At 44.8% G+C, this 13,869-nt stretch overlaps 1 protein-coding gene across 1 annotated transcript in view; it reads right to left on the reverse strand.

The window, feature by feature from the left end:
• The window catches only part of LOC120517428 (mitochondrial dicarboxylate carrier-like), a 64,278-nt gene that overhangs the window by 37,949 nt on the left and 12,460 nt on the right, over positions 1 to 13,869 (reverse strand). Inside the window, exons 2-4 of the mRNA XM_039739755.1 lie at positions 8,123 to 8,242; positions 1,584 to 1,692; positions 473 to 521 (exon numbers count right to left, since the gene is read on the reverse strand). Of these exons, the coding sequence (XP_039595689.1) occupies positions 473 to 521; positions 1,584 to 1,692; positions 8,123 to 8,242 (278 nt within the window). The remainder of the gene's footprint in view (positions 1 to 472; positions 522 to 1,583; positions 1,693 to 8,122; positions 8,243 to 13,869) is intronic.

Below are 13,869 nucleotides of genomic sequence, written 5' to 3' on the forward strand. Positions count from 1 at the left end.
GATGATCCTGCTAAAACCCCAAAATGGACAAACCCATTAAATGCTTGATGACCCTGCTATAACGCCAAGGTAGACCATCTCCCTTGCTTGTCAACCTTGCTAAAACTACAGGTTGGACCAGCCCCCTTGTTTGCTGATTGTGCTAAAACACCAAGGTGGACCACCCCTCCTGCTAACACATATCAAGGTGGACCACCACTTTGCTTGATGACCCTGCTAAAACCCCAAAGTGGCCCACCCACGTTTGTCAATCCTGCTAAAATTCCATACTGGACCACCCCCTAAACTTTTCAACCCTGATAAAGCTCCAAGGTGGACCACCCTCCTATTTACCATGTTTAAGCCCTCAATATGCACAGCAGTAAGTGACGCCCACATACAGAAGATGTTCCAAGTTTGCATAATTAGAAAACCTGTAGATTCAGCTGAATACCACTAATACAGAGACATAACAAACGTAAGGGGGGCTTACCTAACATTGACCATATCAGCTGGCGTTCCTATAAAGCCACCAGTGAAACCTGCAAGAAGAGGAACTTGTGTCAAAGATGGGAGGTCAGGCAGTCAACTCTGAGACATAAAGCTTTTCGTTATTAAGTTTAGAGTGGCCAGTGGCCACAGCCCACCCCAGTGGCATCAGGGCACAAGCAGGAAGCCACCCACTGAGGTGGTCGCTTGTCCAGTGCCGGGCAAACATGTGCACAGCTCCACACTCACATGGCTTAATCTGGAATGGTGAATTCAACAAACACACGCCTCTTATGTGAGGGGAAAACTGAAGGAAAACCCACAGAGAGAACACGTGAAGCCCACACAGACGTCCACTGAGCGGGGTATCCAAAGCACCAAGGCCGCCTAACTGAACTATAAATCAAGGAGGCTTGCAGACAAGTAACCCTTTTCGTAATTAGTGACCACTTTGTGCTGCTGATTAACTCATTTTACCTTTGTTTTTATTAACTTGACTTGGGGTCAGTTGTTTTTGACATTTTAGCTTTTATAGAGTAAAATCTCCCTCGCTGGCATTAGGGACGGGCGACTTCAGCAGTTTCTAACGCCGCAAGCCCTTCTAAATGGTCCTCTGTCGCCCTCTGCTGGATCTTTATCTGTTCAAAATGCACTGAACACAAAGGCCACGTTCAGAGTGCCAGGGGGGAAGCGACTCAAATCCGACTGGCTTGTCTTAGGGTGACACAGATCTCATGTTTTTTTAGGGCTGTGTGGACACAGAAATCCGATCTTTACAAACCAACTCTGAGCCACTTCCACACGTGGTCCTACGTATTCCAATTCATGGCCATTCGACGTGAACAAGAATGGGCAGATCGGAATTCATATTTGTTTTCTTGCCTAAACAGTACACATGGGTGGAGTGCTGAGGTCATCAGCCAGCACCGGCAACGTAGGAAAACAAAAATGAAGAAGGACAGCTACAGTACTGTGACAACAACAGTCGCGGTCGTCGTCATATCACTGCTGGCCCCTTTCTCCAGCAGGTTTGGGAAAGTTGGATTAAAAGAAAAAAAAAAAAATCAGGATTGAAAGTTTGATTCTATGTTCAAATAAGGATAAAAAAAAATAACCTCCAAAGGCTCCAAGTAAGACTTTCTGGTAGAAGGGAAGAGGTCCTTGACCGGCCAGTTTGTCCCTCACAGTCTCATAAATGGCAAAGCGCGTCAGAGAGTAGGTCATCTGCAACACAAAGAAAAGAATACTGACTGAATAACAAAACGTTCAACAAACTGGCTTTAAATTACACAAAATCTAACCAACTGGTCCATGTAAAGATGTACTACCCGACTAAGATGAGATGAAATCTAAGTAATCAACGTAGACGTCAGCATTACCATTTGCAGTGCACATCTATTGGGGTGTATTTTGTAATGCATGTAAAAAATAAACTGCACTGCATTTGTCATTCCAACACATGGCACATCAGGAACATTTGCAGTAATAGAATGTATTGCATTTGTCACTCCAACACATGGTGCATCACAGACATTTGTAGTAATAAATTTCATTTCATTTACCATTCCAAAACATGGCCCATCACAAATATTGTAGTAATAAAGTGCATTGCATTTGTCCTTCCAAAAGATGGTGCATCAGAAACATTTGTAGTAACAAAATGCATTGCATTTATCATTCCAACTGATGTCATTTCAGAAACATATGTAGTAATAAACTGCACTGCATTTGTCATTCCAACACATGGCACATCAGGAACATTTGCAGTAATAGAATGTATTGCATTTTGTCGCTCCAACACATGGTGCATCACAAACACTTGTAGTAATAACATGAATTTCATTTACCATTCCAACACATGGCCCATCACATTAATTTGTACTAATTAAACACATTGCATTTGTTATTTCAACAATTTGGTATTTCCGTACTGACCCCAACTCTCTCTTCTGTTTCTTTTTCCGGTTACTTTGTGGTGGCGGCCTGTGCCACCACCACCAAAGCATCATGATGCACCAACATTGATGGACTGAAAGCCAGAAGTCTACGTGACCATCATCATCAAGTCCTTCCATGAAAACCCTAAATACAAAGAGGACTGTTTGACTTATGTTAGGTAGATTGTCCAGAGGGGACTGGGTGATCTCGTGGTCTGGAACCCCTACAGATTTTATTCTTTTCTCCAGCCTCTGGAGTTTTTTTTTGTTTTTTCTGTCCACCCTGGCCATCGGACCTTACTTATTCTATGTTAATTAATGTTTATTTTTTATTGTGTCTTCTATTTTTCTATTGATTTTGTAAAGCACTTTGAGCTACATTTTTTTGTATGAATATGTGCTATATAAATAAATGTTGATTGATTGGATTTGAAACAAAACCCATTACTGCAAGTTTTTGTGATGGGCCATTTGTTGGAATAACAAGTGTGATGCATAAGTCTCTGTTAAATGCCATTTGGTATGAGATTTGTAAAAGCAGTGTTAATGTTTGTGATGCACCACCTGTTGGAATGACAAATACAATGTAATACAATTTATTTTTGCATAGCCCAAAATCACACAAGGAGTGCCACAATGGGCTTTAACAGGATCTACCTCTTGACAGCCCCCCAGCTTTGACTCTCTAAGACGACAAGAAAAAACTCCCCAAAAAAAAAAAAAAACGTTGTAGGGAAAAAATGGAAGAAAAGAGAGACCCCTTTCCAGGTAGGTTGGGCGTGCAGTGGGTGTCAAAAAGAAGGGGGTCAGTACAATACAATACACAGAACAGAACAAATCCTCAATACAGTATAAAAATAAACATTTTTGAAGTACGTAGCACAACTTAACAATGGATGGCATCACATAATATGATTTGAGTGCACATGAGTGCATTTGCAATGCACTTTCTTACTACAAATGTTTCTGATACGCCATGTGTTGGAGTGACAAACGCACTGCATATGTCTGTTGAATGCCAGTTGGTATGAAGTAGTGTTAATGTTTCTGATGTGCCATTTGTTGGAATGACAAACACAATGCATTTTATTACTAAAAATATTTGTCAAGGGCCACCTTTTGGAACATCAGAGACCTAGGAAGTGGCCGGACACACTGACACGTATCCTGTCCTTTAGGTACATGAGCAGCAGTCAGCTTTGTTGCTTCATTTTCCAATTCAATCCTTCCATTCACCACTCAGGTTTCAGACCGCCTCATGCCGTTTATATCTCGTGTCCATGTCTGTCCCCTTCTGATCCCCATCCTTTCACCTTAAAGGCAGCACTCGAGTCACCCTGGGGTGGGCATTAGCCCGCCAGGCAATCTATGGAGTGTTTAATGTCAGTCTAAATTGTTTGCCGTGTGGGACGTAATTGTAAATCGTGTAGGAGGCCCAGGAAAAAGACGCAGGACAAAAAAAAAAAAATACTTCATCGCAGACTTCACCTCCATGTGGCCCTGGTGTGTAGAACCAACCAATGGAAAGACAGCAGAACAGTGTCATCTCCTGCCTAATCCAATTATAGGTGACAGCAGAACCGGTCACAATTCAAGAAACCAAAACTAGCCCATTTACACGCAGGCCTCCCTTCACACGGGGTCATGTTGAATTCGCCAATTTAACTACCCTTCATTTCCCTGCAGACGCGAGGACAAAACCTACGCAAACACAGGGAGAACATGCAAACTGCACTCGGACAACAATCCGACGGGTGCTTTCAACCTCAGGTCCCTGGATCTGCGAGGCAGCAGCAGCATCATTAACCACCATGCCACCACGTGAAGGAATTCCTAGCGCAAGCACTTGAAAATGCCCACGGGCTGTGACTGACAGACCCCACACTATTAGTGAGAGATAAGAGACCCCTATAACAAATGCAGGCTATGAAAGCAATGTCAGTATGTTAGGAATGGAGGTCACGTGACTGAAGAGCAACGGTTACCATGGAGAGAAGCCCAATTCTACAATACCCGGGAATGGACGGCTTAGTTTCTGTGTGTGTGTGTGTGTCACGTCTGCACAGGGTGACCTAAGGGGCCGAGAGGCTAATGCTAGCCAACTCATGTTAAGGGGGTCCGACTGTAAGGCCAAACGTTTTCAATTATTACATTAAACTTTATGGTGGTTCTGCTATTTGAAAAATGTCTAAAGATGTGACACCATGAACTGGCAAACTGACAAGAAGTCATTATTACAGTATAAACCACCTGAAATGAGCTCTAATTATACTCCAAAAATAAAACGAGCTTCCATAAAACAATTTCAGCCCACAGCTTTAACTGCCATAATGACCCTGAACAGAAAAAAAAAAACCCTAAAATATGACTTTGACGAAAACTCTCTCAGCTCACACCGTTAAACTGCAGCTCTGCCCGCTGCTCCCTCGTGCCCTTCAGTGATGGTTTATAAAAGTCTGCTTAACAGAAGGGTTTCCAACATGAACTGTGAAATGGCTTTGCAGGGAGGGTCAAAACACTTAAAGGGGGGGGGTGCTACTTGATGCTTTGAAAGCCTAAATTGATGAAAAAGCCGAACCCGCAATGAAGTGCAACACATGCAGTGCTTTTAGCCAATCAGATTATCCTAAAGCACCATCTAACGATCCCTGTGGTTAAAGGCATCAAATAAAATCTCCCTGTTATAAAAACAAATAATCTTGAGACGATACGAGATGAATGCCAAAAGATGTTTTCGAGTCCCGTCCTCCACTCCACGTCCATCCTTTCACCTCTCATTGGTGTGAATGCTTTTGTCAGACACAGTTCCTGCGCTCTCAGCTCTTATAAATTTTTACGCTTTCCTCACTTAAGTTCTCAATAAAAGAAGACGTATTATGTCCAAATCTATTTGAAGAATTTCCGCCCGAAGGGATATCAACAGAAGAAATGAGTACACCGAGAAACGATGAAGTCAAACGAATTAACGCGAAAATTGTCAATCGGTTACACGGCAAATTGGTTAAATGTGTATCAATAGACTCTGCTGAAACAGCTGGTGGTGATGGTGCGGAAGATGAAAACATCAACTTACAATATCACGAAGAATATCTACAACCATTAACACTGTCTGGTCTTCCTCCGCACAAATTACCATTATAAGAAGGACGTATCATAATATTATTGCGTAATTTATGTCCGAGTGATGGGCTATGCAATAGGACAAGATTAGTTGTATTCAAAATTGGTCGAACAATTCAGACCTGTAAAATTTGAACAGGCGACAAGAAAGGTAATGTAGTCCATCTAACATAAGACACCAAAGGAGATCGTGATATGCCATTCGTATTATAACGTTAACAATTTTCCGTTAAGATAGTTTTTGCTGTGACATTTAACAAATCACAGAGACAAACATTTGAAAAAGTCGATTTATTAGAGAGAAAGAAACGACATTCACTCACGGGCAGATATACGTTGCGTTGTCACGATGAAAGTCCAAACACGGAATCAAAATTCAAAGCGATATTAACGGAAGGTTCCTTCAAAAAAGTGTTTTTACTGAAGTTTTACACTTTAAAAAGTATTTGCGTGTTAATATCAATGAAAACGTATAGCGCAACAAATACCTCGAACGCAACATGAAACCTCATTTTCTTTCAATTTATTACATTTTACTATTCTTTACTATGGTTAATTACTCGCTGTAATGTAACAATTCCCATGAAAATAACAAAACTGTTTAAATTGTGAATCCGTTTCCCTACACGCGAGCGGCAGAGCCGTGAAGTGACTAGCGTGTAGCGCTGCACGCGAGCAGGGTGCACAGCCCCCTAGTAATAATAATAATACTAATAATTCCTTAGACAGTGGAACCTCGGGTCATGAACGTCTCTGAACACGTACAAATCAGGTTACGACCAAAAAGTTCGCCAAACTTTTGAAACTGTTTACGACCGTACACTCGGGTAACGAACAAGCCAGTTACCCTTCCGGTTCGTACACGTAGATGATTTCTGCACGTCTTCAGTCTCTCCCTGTATATTGTTCTCGTTCAGACGTGCATGCATGCAAGGTTAGTTTTCTTTTATTTATTAAATTAAGGATTTTTCAAATTTTCCTTTTTTTTCCCCGTGCTTAAAACTCATTAAAAAAAATAAAGTGTTTACAGCGAGCGGTTCGTAAGGCTGTAGCGTGAACCCTTGCAATGTTAGTTTTCTCAGTGTTATTCAATGTTTTTACATTTAGTTTACTATTACACTGTGCATTCTATGGTATGATTAACTATTTTTCTGCTTAAAAATCTTTAAAAAAATATATTTACATTAAGTTCGTATGGTCCGGAACGAATTAATTGTATTTACATATAATCCTATGGGGGAAATTAATTCGGGTCACGAGCAAATTGGGTTGCAACCAGAGTTTTCGAACAAATTCCGGTCGTGACCCGAGGTTCCACTGTATTCATATACTGCATTCTCACTACGGAGGAGCCACTTCAACCACCAATAATGTGCGGAACCCACCTGGACGATTCGATGGCAGCCATTACAGCACCAGTGCGCTCACCACACGTTAGCTATTAGGTGGTGATGTGGTGTGTGTGTGTATGAGAAAGATAGCCAATTGGGGACAAGGGATGTTTAGGGTGGCAGAATGACCAGGCTGTGGTGGGCAGTTCAGCCAGGACATTAGGATGCACCCTACTGTTTACAAAGGATGATCTTTTATGACCACAGAGAGTCTGGAGCTCAGAAGGACGACCACCATGTTTATCCCCGTCATTGCACAGGGGCATTGGGACCCACTAAGAGGCATAGGTTAAGCATGCCCACCCCCGCCCTTCTGGCCTCACCCACATTTCTGCCAGTAGCAACCCAAACACGTCCAAGATGGCCTCTCATCCAAGTACGGACTGGCCCTGAACATGAATCAAGTAGAATTGTTGGTGGTGTGGGGGGGGCATGGGGATGTGCTGCCCCCCACATTGGTAAACCGAGCATGGTTATCATAGCAAGGTAAGGGGGTGAATTGAGCAGGATCGTCACAGGGAGATGGTTCTGAGTGCAATTGTTGGAGTGGCAACCCAGCACAACCCGCTACAATTATCAACAAATGCAACTCGCAGCCCACCAGCAGCAGCCCAGTGGTCAGGTAACGCTGCTCTACTGCGCTCCATTATGAGCTTTTGATAAATTAGAATAAATAAATAAATAAGACCAACTAGTTTGCCCCAAAGTCACAAAATGCTTCCTTTGCTAATCCGCACTTTGTAAATATGGTGTCTTATATGGGCCAAGTTTGATTGTAGTGTATGAATAAAGCCAAAAACGATAGAACAACAGATAGATAAACAGATACTTAAACTAGATAAGAGAGATGAGCTGCCCGATGACACACGTGGACACACGGTCATCCATCTTGAGGCCAGCAGCTTTAGGGCTTCCATGAGCACCAGGGGGAACTTCAAACTGCTTATGACAGAATAACAGAGGACATCCGGGCACAGAGAAGGGGTGAACGCTGCAAAGCCTTACAAGATGGCCATCTAACAGAGTTTACTGTTCATGCAAATTGCATTCGAGATTTCCAGTTAAAAGACAGCAAGGGGAAAACAATCCAAAAAAAAAAAAAAAAAACTAAAAGATACTCTCATATAAAACCAAAAAGGGGGTCCACTACATCTACTGAACAGCTGAGGCAACTGATGCAGCGAGTGGTACAAAAACAGCACTCACCTGTCTGAACAAGGAAGCGCTCAGCCCGTTGTAGAGGGCAAAAAAGCCATCGCTGCGAACAACTTGAAGGGCCATCCCAGTCATCCTCATCTTCACCTCCTGCTGCGTCTGCAAGTGCACCTGCCAAGACAAAGAACGATGGTGGGACTAGGCAGTCACGTCCAAAGCGAAGGTGACGTTCGGTGAACTTACTGAGCCACTCGTACTTGAGATCTTAACCAAAACAAAAGGCCACACAAGACCCCCGCTATGCACCACACAGCACTCAGGGTAAAACCCTTACAGGAGTAGGCTCGCTTACTGCACACAGCGGGCATCCAAGTCCATACACACAGACCCTTTAAGATACCCATAGTGCCCCCCATGATGTTAGGGACAAAGACCCATTTTGTTTCCTTGATGTCCCCCCCTCTGCTCCAGAGTTTCAAATTACAGCCGTGAGTGAAGTGCGCACTGCAGACTCCCATACACTCCGATTACACAACACCTTTTCTGTAAGGTCAACCCCCTAATTTTTCACAGCACCTTAATGTTTGCTCATTTAAGGTCTCAACGTTTAAATGTTTTTGCAACTTTTCCATTCATTTTTAGCACATTGATAAAACTTTTATTTTTCCTCTGAATCAACACCAGAAACGAATTTCAGCCAGGAAATCAAATCAATGAGGACATCACCCACCCCTACATCTCTGCCATGGTTACTGTGAGGGGACGTCGTAGTATGGCTGCAATTCTAAAAAGAACAGTGAAAATGCGTGCCCACTGGAATAATTCCACATTAACCCCCCCAGTATACTTAAAAAAAATAAATAAATAAAAAAAAATAATATGAGGGCCATCTTTACATGTACATGTAGACAAGTGTCACTTCCCACGGCCTGTAAGTGCAGGCACCAGCATAGTTTTTTTTCCCAGCACACACGTTAAATAGAAAGACACACACAGGGTGGGTCACCTTCACATCTGCGATGTCGTATGGCAGGTCACCTTCACATCTGTGGTGTCACAGGGCGGGACACCTTCACATACATGGTGTCACAGGGCGGGTCACCTTCACATACATGGTGTCACAGGGCGGGTCACCTTCACATACATGGTGTCACAGGGCGGGTCACCTTCACATACATGGTGTCACAGGGCATGTCACCTTCACGTACGTGGTGTCACAGGGCGGGACACCTTCACGTCTGCGATGTCACAGGGAGGATCACCTTCACGTACGTGGTGTCACAGGGTGGGTCACCTTCACATCTGCGATGTCACAGGGAGGATCACCTTCACGTACGTGGTGTCACAGGGTGGGTCACCTTCACATCTGCGATGTCACACGGCAGGTCACCTTCACGTACGTGGTGTCACAGGGCGGGTCACCTTCACGTCCGTCGTGTCACAGGGTGGGTCACCTTCACGTCCGTCGTGTCACAGAGACGCACACACAGGGCTGCTGGCCTTTAAATGTAGGGGTTTGGAGGTCAGTTACTAGGGTGTGGTACCGTGTTGGCCATTATGGATGCAATGAGAAGTCAAGCAAAACGACAATTTTAATTGGCTAATTAAAAAGATGAGAGGTGGAAATTTAGAGGTTCACCTCTGGTGGTTTCCTGCTTACCTTTTCCACCATTTTAGGTCAATTGTTGCATTTCAGCCGATTACATTTGAAGAAAAAAAAACGCGAAGACCCGGGGTGCAACAGCCACCCCAACCCGACACAGACACCAATCCAATCAAGTCCTTTATTCAAGGAAGGACCCCGGCCCCCTGAGCAGTCTCCAAGGACTGACACCCACAGCCACAAGCAGGACACAACACACTCGGTCTTCTTCCCAGACTCCTTCAGCCTCCTTCTCCACGCCTCATAAGTAAGCTTTGTCCCTCTTCCTCTTGACTCTGCATCCCGGGGTAGCGGTGACGGTTGCCTCCTTTTCCCAGAAGTCCTCCAGGTGCTCGAGGACCCTTTTCCGGCAGCACTTCTGGGTATTGCACAGGGATTAACGGTACCTGCAGCACCCCTGATGGGGAGTCTGAGGCACTGCTGCAACCCAGGGGGGCTGCCATCTATTGCTCCGGGAGGGAGGCAATGCTTCAATATGTTCTCTCCTCCCCCAGTCCTTCCAGTATAGGGACTTCCCGGCCATCCGCCACAACTGGAAAGATGGAGGTGTTCTAAAACATTTGACCAGTAGCGTAGTCCATCTGGCACGTTAAAAACTCACCAACCTTCACCTTGGTCTCCACCAAGAGCTTCTGTCGTGACGTACGTAATGCAACCTATAAATGGAAGTGCGGGCTACCTAAACTATGAAGATGGGCTTTGGGTCCTTCTCAGGACAAACAGTGTGACATGGCTGACAGGGAAAGCACATCTGCGTGGGCACCCCAAGTGAAACTGGGGGAAAAAAAAAAAGAATTGCCGGTCTGGGCATCCTCCACCCCCACGTCATTGGGCTTCAGGTGTTTCACACACCCCTGGAGTGGAGCGGAAGACAAGTCGACGACGGCAACACGAGCAGGCGGCATGTCTGTCAGGAAACGATCTGCGACACTGCACCAGCCTTACCCAGGGAAGCCACGCCAGCCTCAACCAGGGTAGCCACGCCAGCCTCAACCAGGGGAGTGGCATGTCCGTCAGGAAATTATCTGCAACAACACTAGATGGTAGAGAAGGACACTGCAGCAGCCACGCCAGCCTCACCCAGGGAAGCCATGCCAGCCTCACCCAGGGAAGCCATGCCAGCCTCACCCAGGGGAGCTTCGCCAGCTTCACCCAGGGGAGCTTCGCCAGCTTCACCCAGGGGAGCGGCATGTCTGTCAGGAAAGACCTGCGGCAACACTGGATGGTTGAGAAGGACATTGCAGCAGCCATGCCAGCCTCACCCAGGGGAGCTGCGCCAGCCTCACCGGTGTTGAGTGCTCACTTGGAAGGAGTCGAGGAAGACCGAGAGAAGAGAGCTGCATTTGTGTTTGGAATTCAACAAGAAACCCATTTAAAGGCCTTCAGTTATAACTGGGTCTGTGAGGTTGTGTCTGCGGTTTGGCGCCCCTTACAGGTCACAACTGAGGTTTCGATTTGCACCAACTTCAATCCAATCAAAATTCCATGCAAATGAGCAGGAACCCCAAGGAAGCGAACGCATAAGACGAAGAAATGGCAGAAACTCCCATCTGCAGCTGCTGCTTCATCAGACAACCAGCAGCAGGCACAATCACACAAACACCTACGGTGTGCCTAGGCAATATGTGCCAGTTTAAAGATGCCAGTCAGAGTGGCACGCCCATCTCTGGGATGCGAGGAGACACTGGAGGAGTAAACCCAAAATGACCCCAAAGAGAGCGTGACAGAGAGAGGGGGTGAGCGGGCAGGGCAGGGAGCGGAGAAACTCCTAATTCACTGTGAGTCAGCAAAACGGCAGGCAGCACCAAACACCCTGCAGGAAGTTCAGGAAGAAATCCTGTTGTAATGTGAAGAGGGAAGACCTGCGGCTCTTTGGAATGTTATTGAATAGCAAATGTCACTAAATGTTAAATAGTCCATTTTTTCCTCTATTTTATGGCATTTCGCAAAGCTAAACAGAGACGGATTTAATGTCCTTTAAAACCGAGAGTTTAATTACACAGGCTGAGTAAAAAGACACACACACGCAAGCAAACACACACACACACACACAGTGTGCAATTCATATCTGTTTGATGTATTTCACTAGCTGAGTGCTCTACTGTAGGCGTGGAATGGGTTAAGGAAAGTAAGCAGAGGTTTATGGTTTTTCAACTGGTGACCCTGTTATTTCCCGACATCCCACCCGTCATCCACACTGGCCCCTCTATTAATGTCTCTGCTCTTGTGAGATGAGAACATGTTCTTTTGGGGTCTGATTGGGTTGTGACCATGAATGATGCCATGTCTGACTCATCCTCTTAGTTCTATATCTATCTAATATTGACAGTTTGCACAGCTTAAATTGTGAAGAAAAGCCCACAAAGTAGGAGATAAACAACAACCCCTCAATTTTTCTTTGTGTTGCGCTGCACCTCCACTCTTGATCGAGCCTCACCCAGCACCACCTGTAAAAGCGCACGATGCTCCATTGTATATGACAGTAGAGAGAAGCAGCACAGGTGGCGTTAAGCTCTGGTCATTGTGTCCGCTAGTTTGGCTTCAGTCTGTTTCAGATGTTTTACTTACTCTGAGCCAGCAGGTGGCACACTGTAGCACACATACCAAAAGGGAAAAAAAAAAAAAACTCACCGGGACCCCCAGGTCAAAAGTTTGGGATCAAAAGTAGTGTACCTTGTCTGTGTGGTCATAGAGAGCAACTCTGCAAAATTTGGACCCAATTGCTCAAAGGGTGTAGGATTGTATAAGAAACAGACAGACATATCTATTTCTATTTTATATATACATACACACACATATATAAATACATATACATACGTCATATATTATATTACACACTCGCATATATGCACACACACACACATATAAATAAATACATATATATATATACACACACATATTAAATTAGACACGCACAAATATACATACAAATACATATATAAATACATACATATATACACATACTGTACACACACGATAGATATACAGTATATATATCTCTATATATAATCTTCATTTTGATCTTGATCTTTGTTTGTCCGCAAATGAATTAGAAGAAGAAGCACTAGACGGCAGTAGAGAGACAGCTAAAACATGGGCCTTGCATTAAGAATCTCCATCCATCCATCCATTTTCCAACCCACTGAATCCGAACACAGGGCCACGGGGGTCTGCTGGAGCCAATCCCAGCCAACACAGGGGGCAAGGCAGGAACCAATCCTGGGCAGGGTGCCAACCCACCGCAGGACACACACAAACACACCCACACACCAAGCACACACTAAATTTAGAATCGCCAATCCACCTAACCGGCATGTCTTTGGGCTGTGGGAGGAAACCCACGCAGACACGGGGAGAACATGCAAACTCCACGCAGAGAGGACCCGGGAAGCGAACCTGGGTCTCCTAACTGCAAGGCAGCAGCGCTACCACTGCGCCACCGTGCCGCCCATTAAGAATCTCCTCCAGGCTTATACTACTGAAGACTGTAGTACGCCAGTCACACCTCAAAACACAGACATACAAACTAAACAAACTGTTGTGCTTTAAATTAACTAAAGAGATCTTCATTTAGATCTTGATCTTTGTTTGTCTGCGAATTCCACGCATGCGTAGACCACCTTCCAGTTTAGTACGTTGTTGTTACTCACGGATTTCAACAATGTGCTGGAATAATGAAAGGGGTGGTGGGCAGTGTTACGCTGGTTAGCTCCTGAGGCCTGGTTAGAGAATTAGATTGCCGAAGATAAAAGGTACGCGCCTACGTAACATGAAAGAAAGACAGACAGTGCGTAAAATGAATGACAACGTAACAGCACGTTCCGAAAATTATTATAGTTACGTTGTAGCCGGCAGTGCTGCGCGTCTCACAGTTGTACCGTGGCTTTCTTACATGTCAGTGAAGTGATCTCTATTTATGCTTTAAAAGACCCTGGATACCCATGTGTCCCCCTTTTATAACCATTGCTCCGTGTATATTGCCTTACTCTTTGGATTGCCACAAAGCAACCTGCGAGATTGGAGAAAGGTTGAGAAGACATCGTGAGAGGAAATGAGCGCGTGAAAACAAGACGGACTGTGAACGGACAGAAGCAGAAATGCTGCTACACCAGCACATAATTACGATTCGGACAGT

The sequence above is a fragment of the Polypterus senegalus genome, chromosome 17 (assembly GCF_016835505.1).
Source record: "Polypterus senegalus isolate Bchr_013 chromosome 17, ASM1683550v1, whole genome shotgun sequence".
Taxonomy (NCBI): domain Eukaryota; kingdom Metazoa; phylum Chordata; class Cladistia; order Polypteriformes; family Polypteridae; genus Polypterus; species Polypterus senegalus.